The sequence below is a fragment of the Lacerta agilis genome, chromosome 5 (assembly GCF_009819535.1).
Source record: "Lacerta agilis isolate rLacAgi1 chromosome 5, rLacAgi1.pri, whole genome shotgun sequence".
Taxonomy (NCBI): Eukaryota; Metazoa; Chordata; class Lepidosauria; order Squamata; family Lacertidae; genus Lacerta; species Lacerta agilis.
The window spans coordinates 89,638,164-89,652,908 of NC_046316.1; the positions used below are offsets into that span (position 1 = coordinate 89,638,164).

Below are 14,745 nucleotides of genomic sequence, written 5' to 3' on the forward strand. Positions count from 1 at the left end.
AGGCTGTATATATGTGTAAATAAACCATATATCATAAAGATACCACAGTCTCCACATTGCCACATTTCCAAAGGATGCACAGACCCTGGGTAAAGTCCCAGACCCCTGGGCTCTCGCACTGCTAGATCTTTTTCCATTGTTGTAGGACAGAATAATGTGTGGAATAGACACTAATCCTCAGAAGTATGGGAGCTAGGCTCCATAATCACTATCACATAGCATACAGAACCTTACATTTGTCCCTATTAAAATTCATTTTGTTAATTTGGGCCCAATTTTTCAATCTGTTAAGGTCATTTTGAATTCTGATTCTGCCTTCAGAATTCATATATGAGACCAGGAATGTATGTCTGAATGGTGCAGCAAGACTGTTCCAGGTGTTGGACTTCTGCCAAATCCAATGGAGTGGGCTTCATTTCAGGCACTAATGTGTCTTCAGTTATTATTGGATACTTACTTTCTCAATTTGAAGTAGATAGAAATCAATGAAATCCTGTGGCTCATCCTTTTGCTGCTTTCTATGCCTTTCTACCTCTTCCTTTGCAAATGAATGTACTAGCTCTATGGAAGACAATGCCTTATTATGAGGTCCTGGGAGATGTTTCAACAACCATGGGAAGAGTTCATACAGCTGCAGGGAAGAAGAAATCAAAACCTCTCACTCATTTTTTGGTCTATTAATACATTTTAATTTCACATTTTCTCCAAGGGGTTCAGTGTGATATATCTCCCTTGCCCACTTTATTTTCAAAACAACCCTGAGAGGTAGGTACACTTGTGTGATAGTGAGCACAGATGAAAACACCCCATTGCCCTAAGCCAAACTCTCTAAAATAGGATGGGGAATTTTTTCCCCTGCCTACCTAGGGCCACATTCCAAAAACTGATGAAGTCCAAGGCAAAAATATCTGTAAGTTAATCTTATTTCAGGTGGGTAGCCGTGTTGGTCTGCCATAGTCGAAACAAAATAGAAAATTCTTTCCAGTAGCACCTTAGAGACCAACTAGGTTTGTTCTTGGTATGAGCTTTCGTGTGCATGCACACTTCTTCAGGTATCTTCAGGTATCTGAAGAAGTGTGCATGCACACGAAAGCTCATACCAAGAACAAACTCAGTTGGTCTCTAAGGTGCTACTGGAAGGAATTTTCTATTTTGTTTAATCTTATTTAGTAGGCTTCTGCACCTGCTTCTACTCACTACTATCCTTATTTAGGCCTGGCTTTGTAGTGTGTGAGTTGAGATTATTAGTCCAGTGCTTAGCAGGTCTGCTTTGAATCCCTTTATGACACACCGTACTACTCTAAGTGTACTGTAGTACCAGAATAGTTCTGTGAATGCTTATGGTGGTGAAGTCCTCTCTGACACCCATCAGGAAAGAAAAAGATTACTCACACAATGAAATATAGAACCTCCATGTTTCAAGGAAAAATCAACAGCTTCCATCATTTTTTGGAACTTTTCGTCTTCAAGGGAAAATCGGTATCCAAAAGCCAAAACGCATATTAAATTGGAAACTGCATTTGTGATGGGCAGTGATGGATCAAATGGCTGTTCTGCAAATGAAGTTATTTACAGATTTTCATGAGGCTTGCATTAATTCACACATTTTCTTTTTCTTGAAATGCCCTTGCATGAACTCATTTTGTACGAAGCTTGTAAAATGCTAATTAACTCAGCTTGCTCTTGCATTTTGCAAAATAATAATAATAATAATGCAAAGAAACAGTTAGCCTCTTATCCAAAATGTGCTTGGGGTGCAATACTGTGCAATTTTTTCTGGAAATAAGGCTAATTGAACTTACTTTTGAGTAAATGTTCATGGGACTCTGCTGGCAAGACTTGGAGTTGGTTGTTGCTGAGTTTTGAAAGCCCTATCTCACCTCCATACCTCAAGCTTAATAGTAGCAGCTTGGCTCTGCTCAGTTTCCTGCTTCCCATAACCTTCCTCAGCTGATTCTCCCACATCTTGTTCCCCTCCCCACTAGTGTTAGCATGCACCAGTTCTGCTTAGACTTAGTTTCCCCCCTACAAACATCACCTCAACTTCCCATCCATTGTTCTCTCCCTTCCAGCTGATAGCAGCTACTGAAAGAAAAAGGGAAGCTACCCAACCCCCAGTACTTTGGCCACCTCATGAGAAGAGAAGACTCCCTGGAAAAGACCCTGATGTTGGGAAAGATGGAGGGCACAAGGAGAAGGGGACGACAAAGGATGAGATGGTTGGACAGTATTCTCGAAGCTACTAACATGAGTTTGGCCAAACTGCGGGAGGCAGTGAAGGATAGGCGTGCCTGGCGTGCTCTGGTCCATGGGGTCACGAAGAGTCGGACACGACTGAACGACTGAACAACAAACCCAACCCCCCTCCCAAATAATGCCACTGAATGTTAATAGCCACCATTAGCACATCAATAAAACAATTCAGAGCTGATAAGGAGCTGAGTTGTGCAATTAATGGATGTTTGAAAATTTGTCATTTGGTTTACTATTTTTTGTCTGCTACAAAAAAAATCTGGAGCCGGCTGCTGCTTCTCAGGTAAGCTACACTCTCTATTGTGTGGGCTGGGTAGTCCCTCCCCTTACCTGGCCCAGGACCGGTGCTAGGGCTTCTTGCGCCCTAGGCGAACCACCTTCTGGCGCCCCCCGCCAAAGCCTGCTTTAGTGGGAGGTGGGGGGGATGGAGAGGCAAGCAGCAGTTTCTCTGCTGTAGCGAGAAGCTGCTGCTCGCCTGTCCTGCCGCCCGCCCCCTGCCAAAGCCTGCTTTAGCGGGAGGTGGGTGGTGGTGGAGAGGCAAGCAGCAGTTTCTCTGCTGTAGTGAGAAGCTGCTGCTCGCCCATCCCACCGCCCACCCCCCGCCAAAGCCTGCTTTAGCGGGAGCCGGGGGATGGTGTAGGGGGCAAGCAGCACCTCTCCGCTACAGCGGAGAAGCTGCTGCTAGCCTGTCCCACCCAAGCCTGGCCAGCGCCCCCTCCATTTTGGCGCCCTAGGCAATTGCCTAGTTCACCTAAATGGACTCGCCGGCCCTGACCTGGCCAATCCCTTGGCAACACCTCCCCCAGGTGAGATTGGACAGTTAACTGGGTAGGCGGAGGCCCCAGGTATCTCTTCTGGGGGAGGGTACAGCCAGCCGAACTACCAGGTGTCGCCCAGGTTGCGCGCGACCACGCAAACGTTGGCCCCCATTTGATGTGGGGAGCGTTCATTGCTGATCACCTTGCAAACATTCATAAACATGCAAACAGGGCACAGCTTGGTATCAAGTTTGATTTTTACAAAATCCATCACCATTATCCAGTGTCATTATCCAGTATCACATACCCTTTGCCTGGGCGAAGATCTTCACAAGCTCAATGGCCTCCTCTTCTATTTGGTGCTCCATGCCTTTCTTTCCCAGCCCCAGTTTCCGCATAGTAATCACGCCGAAACGTCTGTGCTGCTTCCAGATGTGACCGTTTGAAAATACCATGCCTGAGACAATCAAGAATCGATGAGAAAATATTACTTACAGTGTTACAAAGAAGTGTTTTGTCTGGCATTGCCCTCTGATGTCCCCCTAACCCCTGCCGGCTGCCTAGCAGGAACTGGAGGGCTGCTCACTGACAGGGCTGAGCAGAGCTCTGGGCCTCCTGTTTGTACTGACAAGTACTGCTACATATGTAATTGACACCTGACCTACCCCTGATGTATGCTCATTGGGGACAGGGCCAGCAACACTAAGGTGAGGCCAGCAACTAAACATGTTTTATGTGGGCTGGGAGTTCCACTTGGTACTGCAACAAGATGCCTGGGGTATCAATAATAAATTTTATTGTTCTTGTTGCTAATGCTGAGGTGCAGCCTTACAGCTGTCCAGATGCAGCACTCAGTGGGTGGGGCACCCATCTTGACCATAAAGCTCTACCAGTTGCTCAAAGGCTTCTCTGAAGCAATTTGCATAGTCTACATGTAATGTATGTATTAATGTATTTTTAATCTTTTCCTGGAAGCTGCCCAGAGTGGCTGGGGAAACCCAGCCAGATGGGCAGGGTAGAAATATTAATAATAATAATAATAGGGACGCGGATGGCATTGTGGGTTAAACCACAGAGCCTAGGGCTTGCCGATCAGAAGGTCAGTGGTTCAAATCCCCGCGTCGGGGTGAGCTCCCATTGCTCGGTCCCTGCTCCTGCCAACCTAGCAGTTCAAAAGCACATCAAAATACAAGTAGATAAACAGGTACCACTCTGGCGGGAAGGTAAACAGCGTTTCCGTGTGCTGTTCTGGTTCTCCAGAAGTGGCTTAGTTATGCTGGCTTCATGACCCGGAAGCTGTATGCCGGCTCTCTCGGCCAATAAAGCGAGATGAGCACCACAACCCCAGAGTCGTTCACGACTGGACCTAATGGTCTGGGGTCCCTTTACCTTTTATTATTATTAATAACTATGGCCCTGCATCTGCACCTTGGTTCTCTTGGCCTGCCACCCACGACCCTGGGCCTACTAACCCCAGTTTGCTTGGGCCACTGCCTTCACTTGCTCATGGACATCACAGAATCATAGAGTTGGAAGGGATCCTGAGGATCGTCTAGTCCAGGCATAGGCAACCTTCGGCTCTCCAGATGTTTCGGACTACAATTCCCATCATCCCTGACCACTGGTCCTGTTAGCTAGGGATCATGGGAGTTGTAGGCCAAAACATCTGGAGAGCCGAAGGTTGCCTATGCCTGGTCTAGTCCAACCCCTGCAATGCAGGATGTGCAGCTGTCCCATGCGGGATCGAACCTGCAACCTTGGCAATTTTCTAGGAAAAAATAGAGCAGACCCATTAAAATTAATAGACCCAAGTTCATCACACCCATTTATTTCAGTGGGTCTACTCTGAGTATGCCTAATATTGACTACAACCTTATATGTTCCAGAGAGAGAGAGAGAGAGAGAGAGAGAGAGAGAGAGAGAGAGAGAGAGAGAGAGAGAGAGCCCTCAGTGGGATGACCTGTGCACATCTTGTGCCTCTGTTCTAAATCAGCAGCCCATGCCAAGGCCACTGAAGGCAACAGGTGTTTCTCCATCAACATGTTTTCAAGCTGGACTTTGAGCTATCATCCATAGATTCTATCTGGAAGCACCAGGAGCCACATATTTTAGGAGCACATGGATGTCACTCAGCTTAAGGCTCCAAACTGCACCTTTTGGCTGACATTTTGAGGCAACTTGGCCCAAACTTCATCAGTTTTCTTTGATGGCTTGCTAAGTTGGCAAACAGGCAGATAAACACTGTTCAGGATGTACAGGTATGCAGATTTTACTATAGGGCTTTGCCAGGTTCAAGAACTCAGTGTTCCACAGGCATTTCTCAAAGGATAACTTAAGTTACAAGCCCCACACTACCTTCGTTTATCCTCCTTACAACCACCTACTCTGGATTCTTTTAGCTTTCCCCCAGATTCATGCACATTCCATTACTCTGCTCCTTATCAGTCACTTCTTCCTTTCAAGGAAGCAAAACTTCCTCTTTGAGCACCTCCTGATAATCTGTGTCTTCCACATTTGCATCACTTCTGTAGACTTCTGGATTTTATGTAAGAGACTATATAAAGGATGATGTGGTAATCTCAGTGTCTAAAGACATCGCTGACAAATGTGGTGCAATGGCTACTTTCAAGAGCTCATATGCTGGAGAAAACTCCAGACGATGGAAACATTCAGAGTGTTATTCTCTTTCCCTTGGTGATTTATCTGGAGAAAAGGTCTTTCAAACCCATCACTTACCCTTCTTTTTAAGAGCAGTTTTCAGGAATGGGGTTACTGGTCGGTCCAACAGGTCATCAAAATGGTTTGTAAGGCCTTCTTTCACTGCTTGGTATCCAGATAGTATTACTGCTGGTACATATGCTCCCCATATACAGTACACATTTCCATATTGCTTTGCCAACTGCCATTTGGATCAAAAGAGAAAAGAGAAATATCACATTCAAACCAAGAGATCAATTCAAGTTAATGCATTGACTACAGCCTTCCTCACCGCTCCATCTTCTGGCTGTGTGCAGCTCTCCTCTAGTTTTCTGTTCCTGTCAGATTCCTATTGCTTGCCTTATCACCTTCCCTTCCCTTCCTATCCCAAACCTCATACAAAGATCTTCTTATCACATGATTTGTAAAACCTCTGTGTACTTTCACTTTTATCATACCAAAGATAAGAGTGCCATCCAAACCTGTTGTCATAACCTTCCAAGTCTAATAAATCTGTATTTTCCAGTTTAATCCATTCTTTTAATCAACATAGATAGGACGCCTCATAATAAAGTTTCATATCTGGCATGGAGGATCCACTTCTTTCTTTTTTATCTATCAGTAATTAAAATTTTATCCTTGGTTCCCCACCAGATGAATCTTGAAAGTACCTTTTGTCATTCTTTGAATTGTCCTGTCCCCTTAATCAATGGAATCGTTTGAAATAAAAATAACATCTTAAGTATACATTCATTTTAACCGCTGAGATTCTACCACAGAATGACAACTTTAATCTATTCCATATTTTCAAGTCTCTCTTAATCTCCTTCCATACCGGTTGGGAATTATCGTTAAACAAATTAATAGTTTTTGCAGTCAACCAGATTCCCAAATATTTTGCTTTCTTTACCAGCATAATTCCACACCTTTGTTGCAATTCTTCAATTTCTTCTTTTGTCATAAGAGGGGTGATAATCTCATTCCTCAAGTCTTTATAAAGAGTGCAAGCTAGAAGGGCATGCGAGAGCCTTGAAGATAATCTACTCTAGGCACGTCCAACTCCCAAGAGACTACTCCCAGTATAAAAAAACTGGCAGTGATCTACCCATTGTCATTGGAGGGAGGAGGAGCATGGGGTGGGTGGGTGGAAGGGGGGGGAGAGAATTGCCAAAAGTTGTTGAACTATTTTTAGGGAGAATTGCCAAAAGTTGTTGAGCTTTTTTTTAGGGGGACTGCAGAACGAAACGATAACACAGGAGGCATTCCTTGGTATCCTTGGTGTTTTCCCTAGAACATGGTGCCGAGGTAAGACGTGCTTACCGGTGCTCTTCAGACTCCTTTTAATCTTCTTTTAATCTTTTAAAGCATTTTAATCTTTTGAAGCATTTTATAATTGCTGCAGCTGCGTGCTATGGCAACTCTCTGAGAGATTTGGCCCTGCTCCAGACTGCTCCTTGTTTCTGTCTTATCAGCGGGTTGGCCTCGGCTGCTAAAAGAGATGAGAACGCCATTGTCTTAATTGGAGAGAGGAGAGAGGGCTTAAGAGGAAGACGCTGTGTGGTGTTTAAATCCTGGATAATACATCGTTTGTGCCCAGGCTGCTGTCATAGAGGGCTGTGAGAGGCCAGTGGAGCCAGGACAATTGGCACCCAACCCCCTCGACATCTTGAGGCTGTCACATCTCAATACTTCCCTTGTGAGAAGCTTCAGCAAACTGGGTGCGAGGTGTCCACGAAAGACTGATGTTGTAAGTGGATTTTACCGTAGTGGAGAGGAAAACTTCACTATTAGTATCCATCCAAGGAGCTTTCACCCGCGGTGCCATCTTCTGGTGGTCTTAAATATCTTATTTGTGTGTTAAGTGTTATGCTATTTTAAGAATCGTATAATCCCTGGCCTGAGGAAAGTATGGGTCAGAACAAACGCTTGAGAGACTCTGACGAGCTCCTATCATCCCCTAAACCAAAACTATCAAGGTTGGAGCCACACCGGAATAGAGGAGGGAGTGACCATGCTGAGCATTGCTTTGCGGTGGAAACCCAAAATCGCTTCCTACCTCTAATTGACTTAGAATCCACTACTATTCTGATGAATCAAAATTTTTCAAAAGTAAAGCCTGTAAAGGAGAATACGAAAGAAAAACTCTCATCACAGGAAGATGGTTTAACATCTGATATGGGGGAGTTCCCCAGTTGTGAGCAGTTACACTTAGTAATTAAGACCCTTCACTGTATTTTTAAAAGGCTGGATGAGGTATCTTCACAATTATCCAATATCCTGCTGAAAGTCGAAAAACTTGAATCGACAACACAATCTTCAGTTTGTGAGGTCAAAAACTTATTGCCTCACCCCAATTCAGATAAAATAAAGGAGACTAAAATTAAATATATCTTAAATTCCCAATTGAATAATCAGATATTAACTCTGCATCCCAAGAAAAGTTGCCTTTCTGTCAGGTCAGAAATAGGAAGATGGTCAATGCTAGAAGGGGCTAAAGACTGTTTAAGCAAACTTTTAAAAATTAAGAAACACCAGATTGACCTATATGCCGTGATGCCCCTGTTCCGGCAGACCAACTTCTTGAAGGTGATACTTGCGTTCCACTCTGAAAAGATACCATCTATTATTGCTAGGCGGAAAACGCTTTTGACCATGGCCGACATCGTAGCAACGAGGGTTTTTGCAGATAGCAAGATCAAACCCCTTCTAAATAGGTGCCCTGACGGTGAGGTCAATAGGACAAGAGACTCTGCCTTACTTCAAAATACTGTCAGGCCCCACTGCGATGACTCTGCAGCGTGCCATTCTCGACCAAACTCAATACCCTCTCAAACAGCCATATATGAGGATGAAAATCTGCAGGCTGCCCTTGATGAAAGGGAACTTATTGATTCATTCAGAGCCCTCCCACCGATAGAACAGTCGGTGATGATGCAAAGATTTGACACGCTTAAATCTCAGCTTTTGCGAGTCCAATACAGAGGGGAAGATACTAACGATGTTTCAAATAACCCCACTTGGACGCACCGGACAGAAGTGGATGACCTTCTTCAGCTCAGCCCCACTCTGAAAACAAAAACCATCCTGCAAGACTCAAATCTTCAGGTTGTTTCTGCCCCTTGCGCTATATCACGAGACGACCAGGCTCTGCCATCCTCACTTAACCTCGATCTACATTCATCGACCAACACACCTAAGGATGAAATTCTGATTTCCCTGCTTGACTCAAATCCCTCTTTAACTCACTCATCTATGCCAGATCTAGAATCTTCTCCAGTTTCGACCAGATATAGAAGTAGTCCACAAGTGATGCCCCTGAGAGAGTCTTCCGCAATTCCCGCCCCTGTGATGTCCCCTCAATTACCTTCTTCAAAGGAAAATGCGAATGTTACACTTCGGGACCCGCCGTTGGAAATGATTTAAGACCCAATGGGACACATCAATAAAATCATCCTAATGTCTGATGATAAATCTGCCAGAGGGTTTCCTCCGACGGACTTAATTTCTCCCTCCCTGGGTATCTCTCTGTCAAGTTGTACAAAGAATTTTGAAATGAAGAGCCTTCCTGTTCAGGGATCTACTTTTAGTAGATCAACCACGGTGTTCCAACAGTCGAACCAAATTGTTAAAAATTTTAATTTGGAGGGCTCCTCACAGTTACCATCTTCCCAAAGTAAAATAACTGATTTTTTTGTTACATCTTCCGTCCCTTCCAGAGAGTCTGCCCCTCCTCCGTTTTGACTGTTAAAAGAACAACACAGAAGTCCCCAGCTAGCAGTCCTAAGTTGGAACATTGCTGGCTGGAAAAGGAAAAGATTAGATCCCGTATTTCTGTCCTATATAAATTCTTTTCAGATAATCCTTTTGCAAGAAACATGGGAAGAAGATAAAATAGATATAAATGGCTTTGAACTGATAGCTCTTCCAGCTAGACCCTCCCAGAAAGGTGGCCGGTCCAGAGGTGGTCTTGCAATCGCCATATCGCTTAAAATGAGTGCTAAACTCTCGCTAGTTCCTTGGTATCCTTGGTATTTCAGGCTGTGGCGGAGACGGAGGAAAATACCGGTGGGGCAGGGGGGGCGCCGATAGATGGTGATTGATAAGGACCTACCCGATGGTCTACCTATCAATTGCAGTCAACCAGTTTTACATGTCTGATCTGCTCTAACATTTGCTCAGCACAGGATCTGCAATGTAGGCTACAACTACTACCAGGACTTCCCACATACCCCGGACCAGTGCTAGGGTTTCTTGCGCCCTAGGCAGACCACCTTCTGGTGCCGCCCGCCCCCCGCCAAAGCCTGCTTTAGCGGGAGGTGGGGGTGGTGGAGAGGCAAGCAGCAGTTTCTCCGCTGTAGTGGAGAAGAAGAAGAAGAAGAAGAAGAAGAAGAAGAAGAAGAAGAAGAAGAAGAAGAAGAAGAGTTTGGATTTGATATCCCGCTTTTCACTACCTGAAGGAGTCTCAAAGCGGCTAACATTCTCCTTTCCCTTCCTCCCCCACAACAAACACTCTGTGGGGTGAGTGGGGCTGAGAGACTTCAGAGAAGTGTGACCAGCCCAAGGTCACCCAGTAGCTGCATGTGGAGGAGCGTAGACACGAACCCGGTTCCCCAGATTATGAGTCTACCGCTCTTAACCACTACACCACACTGGCTCTCTAAGTGGTTTACAGCCATAACGTCAGTTATGAAAACCCATTTATGTTTAATACACACATGAAAAGAGTTCCATCAAATATATTTTGACAGAGTATACAATGCAAAAGTTGACTGGACGACTATAAAGTCCTTTAAAAATGTTGGGACCTTAGGTTGAAGGGCGGGTGATAAAATACAATAAGAATTATGGTGGTAGTGATGCAAGTTGAATCTGCCTGTTTGACAAGAGTTCACCTTAATGGACGCGCCGGCCCTGCACATACCAGCCAGAGTTCAAAGGAGATGAGCTCTGACACCTCTAAGGTGGGCACCATTGCCATTCTAAAAGAACACAGGAGAAGCTCATGGAGAGCTCATCTTTTTCTAGAAAAATAGCACTGACTACTACAGTATCTCTCACATATGACCATAAAGCTCACCACCTCCCCAGGAAGTCGGTTCTATTACTCAACAGCTCTTACAGTTCTGAAGTTTCTCTTAAGCCTTTTGTCACAATATACTTCCCTGCCATTTCTATTCATCCGTTCTATTCCTTCCCTCTTGAGCAACAGAGAACAAGTCTGCTCCATTTTCTGGATAATAGCCATTCAGTTATTTGAAGACTTCTGTCATGTCCCACCCTTAATCTTCTCTTCTCCAGGCTAAACTTTCTCAACCTTTTCAACCATCCCTCAAAGGATGTGGTTTTGAAATTACTTTTGGTGGAGAAGTCAAGAAGCAAGAGAGAACATTGAGTGGAATTGTTAGCAAGCCATAATCCTTGTTGGACTGATTAATGGAGACACAAGGTTTTGCCAACAAAAAAATCCCCCCCCCCAGTTACCATAGGAAGAAAATAATTTGCCGTTCTCCTTGCTAAGCTTCTTACCTGGCTCATTAATTATTAGGAAAAAGTACCTGCATGAGTGTTTCATGAGTAGTCATGATCCCAAGCCGCCAGAGACCACCAATGATAGGAAGTGAAAGAGGCCCAGGAGGGTAGTGTCTTCGTGACCAGACATGTTTCAGGAAGTGCAGAATCAGAAGACCCACGGACAGAACAATAAAAAGTTCCCAGATCCCTGCCATTCCTTTGCGTCTTCTTTCTGTCTTTGTATCCTCCTCATACAGCTGTCAGTTTACCGTGATTTCTCCTGTGGTTTGTTGCTTCTTTTTGAGATGGCTGCCAAATGCAGCTGTTTCCCCATCAGCAGCATGTTATATACTCCCCAGTCAAAGACGAAAGCAACAGCTAGTGCAAGTTTGCTATCAAGCCTGATAACATTTCAACCAAATAGTTGAAAAACCTGTTTGGTCAAGTAATCCTGCACACCAGTTACCCAGCAGGCATAAACATGCCAAACCAGTGACCTACCCTTACCCAGCCCAGAACTATGAGGCAGGGGGAGCAGCTTCCAATACCAACACTGCCAGTGCCTCCTTGTAGCAATGACACCCTCATTTGCAATCAGACATGGAGAGAACCAATGCACTGGCATCAAGACTCCCCTGCCCTTGGAATATCTCCTTGTCCCACCCCATACACAATAGTTCCACAGCACCTCCCATTCCAGAAACTCCTCACCACCACAATTTGGAGCTTTCGCAACACCGCTTCTGAGACAAACCTCAGCCTAGACTGGGATCCTCCCAACTCCGTTTCATTTGCTCCAGGAACTCAAGGGCAGCCCAACCGCTTTGTTTTTGCCTCTTCAACAATGAGTTTAAAAGAAATAAAAGCTCATGTCAGCTTTTACATGTCTGAGTAGGATTACGGTACATGTCTGGATAGGTTCATCTTTCGACAAACAGGAAATTCATCTGAGCCTTTAACATTGACTATAACTGTCGTCAGTTTAAACAGAATAGAAAATTCTTTCCAGTAGCACCTTAGAGACCAACTCAGTTTGTGGGGTTTAGTCTACATAATGCCCCAGTCCCTTCTAATCCCTGTGGTCCTGGATCCAGCAAAGGTTCAAATCTATCGGCGAATTCCGTTGTTGAATTGTCCAGGCAAGTTCTTTTTTCAGAGAATGGTCATAGTTACCACCTAACTGTGGTTGTTAGTCTGACAAAGGACAGCTGCTCTGAGCCAAGAGGGCAAATGAATGGGCCCCTCCCTCACACGGCTGGCTGGTAGTAGGAAAGATGAAAGCCACAGCTGAGTTATGTGAGCTGGGCTAGAAGCAGGCAGGAGCCAGAGTGAGAGCAATAGAATCATAGAGATGGAAAGGACCCCGGGGGTCTTTGATTACAACCCCCTGTAATGCAAAATCTCAAGCAAAGCATCCGTGACAGTTGGCCATCTAACTTCTGCTTTAAAACCTCCAAGGAAGCAGAGTCTACCACCTTCTGAGGGAGACTTTTCTACTGTTGAGTAGCTCTTAGCACCAGAATTCTTTAAATAAATAAATAAATAAATAAATAAATAAATAAATATTAGAATTTATATACCGCCCTATACCCGGACGTCTCAGGGCAGTTCACAGAACAAAACAAAATCAAAATACAAAACCAAAAAATATATAATCGAAATAAAAACAACCCAATCCAATAACTCAAAAAGAAAAGGAAAAAAAGAACCACATTTTAAAAGGGCATCAGATGTCAGTCAAATCAACCAAAGGCCTGGTTAAAAAGGAATGTTTTTGTCCGGCGCCTAAACCAGTATAATGAAGGCACCAGGCAAATTTCCCTGGGGAGAGCATTCCACAGATGGGGAGCCACAGCAGAAAAGACCCATTCTCATGTTGCCACCCTCCAGACCTCTTGAGGAGGAGGCACATGAGGCTTGGCAGGGGGTTGGACTGGATGGCCCTTGTGGTCTCTTCCAACTCTATGATTCTATGAAGGGCCTCAAAAAGATGACCTCAGGGTCTGGGTAGAGTCATATGGAAAGAGGCAGTCCTTGAGGTATTGTGGTCCTGAGCCGTTTAAGGCTTTATAGGTCAAAATTGGGCCCAGAAGCTAATTGGTAGCCAGTGCAGTCGGACCAGGATTGGTGTAATATGCTTAAACTGTCTTGCTCCAGTGAGCAACCTGGCCGCTAAATTCTGCTCTAGCTGAAGTTTCCGAACTGTCTTCAGAGGCAGCCCTATGCATAACACATTGCAGTAATCTAACCTTGAGGTTACAAGAGCATAGACAACAGTAGTTAGGCTATCCTTGTCCAGACAGGGGCGTAGCTGGGCCACCAGCTGAAGCTGATGGAAGGCACTCCAGGCCACTGAGGCCACCTGAGCCTGTTCCATCACTTCCACTGCCTCACCTACATATGTAAAGGAGAAATAGAGCTGAGTGTCAGCATACTGCTGACAATGTACTCGAAACCTCAGGATAACCCTACCCAGCGGTTTCATGTAGATGTTAAACAATGTGTGCGTGTGGGAGGGGGGTAGGCTTGAGCCCTGCAGAAACCCACACTGAAGGTCCCATGGGACTGAAAAGCATTCCCCAAGTAACACCCTCTGGGAACGACCAACCAAGTAGGACTGAAACCACTTCAAAGCGGTGCCACCCACTCCTTGTTCAGAGAGTCACTCCAGAAGTACAGGTAAAACTTGAAAAATTAGAATATCGTGGTTCATTTCTTTCAGTAATTTAACTTAAAAGGTAAAACTAATATATGAGATAGACTCATGACATGCAAAGCGAGATATGTCAAGCCTTTATTATTGTGATGATTATGGTGTACAGCTGATGAAAACCCCAAATTGACAATTTCAACTTTGGGGTTTTCATCAGCTGTGCGCCATAATCATCACAAGCAAAGGCTTGACATATCTCGCTTTGCATGTCATGAGTCTATTTCATATATTAAACTCCAGTAGCTAATGAAAACAATTGCTTACATAAATGGACTTTTCCACGATATTCTAATTTTTCGAGTTTCACCTGTATACCATGATCGATTGTATCAAAAGCCTCTGAGAGATCGAGGAGAATTAACAGGGACATGTTTCCCTTCTCTCTCTCAACAGAGATCATCATACAGGGAAACCAAAGCAGTTTCTGTGCCAAAACTAGGCCTAAACACCGATTGAAATGGATCCAGAAAATCAGTTTATTCCAAAAGCGCCTGGATTGGTCTGCCACCACTTGCTCCAGAACCTTGCTCAGGAAAGGGAGATTAGCAACTGGCCAGTAGTTAGTTAGATTTTCTGAATCCAGGGGAAGTTTCTTAAGGAGTGGTTTTACCACTGCCTCCTTCAAACAGGCAGGGACCACCCCCTCTTGTAAAGATATATGAATGATATATGAAGATTTAAATACCCTACTAGAAAGGAATTCACACATTTATCTGAACCTAATAATTCAGCGGTACAAATAGATGCCATTTGGACTTCGAAAGAGCTATTAATAAATGTAAATAAGGTGGAAATCCAGCCAAGAACAATCTC

At 44.5% G+C, this 14,745-nt stretch overlaps 1 protein-coding gene across 1 annotated transcript in view; it reads right to left on the bottom strand.

Moving 5' to 3' along the window:
- Nucleotides 1–11,814, bottom strand: part of LOC117047550 (cytochrome P450 2J6-like) — a 45,459-nt gene extending 33,645 nt beyond the window's left edge. Inside the window, exons 1-5 of the mRNA XM_033150826.1 lie at nt 11,264–11,814; nt 5,748–5,910; nt 3,319–3,468; nt 1,393–1,553; nt 458–631 (exon numbers count right to left, since the gene is read on the bottom strand). Coding sequence (XP_033006717.1) covers nt 458–631; nt 1,393–1,553; nt 3,319–3,468; nt 5,748–5,910; nt 11,264–11,434 — 819 coding nt within the window. The 5' untranslated portion in view covers nt 11,435–11,814. The remainder of the gene's footprint in view (nt 1–457; nt 632–1,392; nt 1,554–3,318; nt 3,469–5,747; nt 5,911–11,263) is intronic.
- Between the last annotated feature and the right edge of the window lie 2,931 nt (nt 11,815–14,745).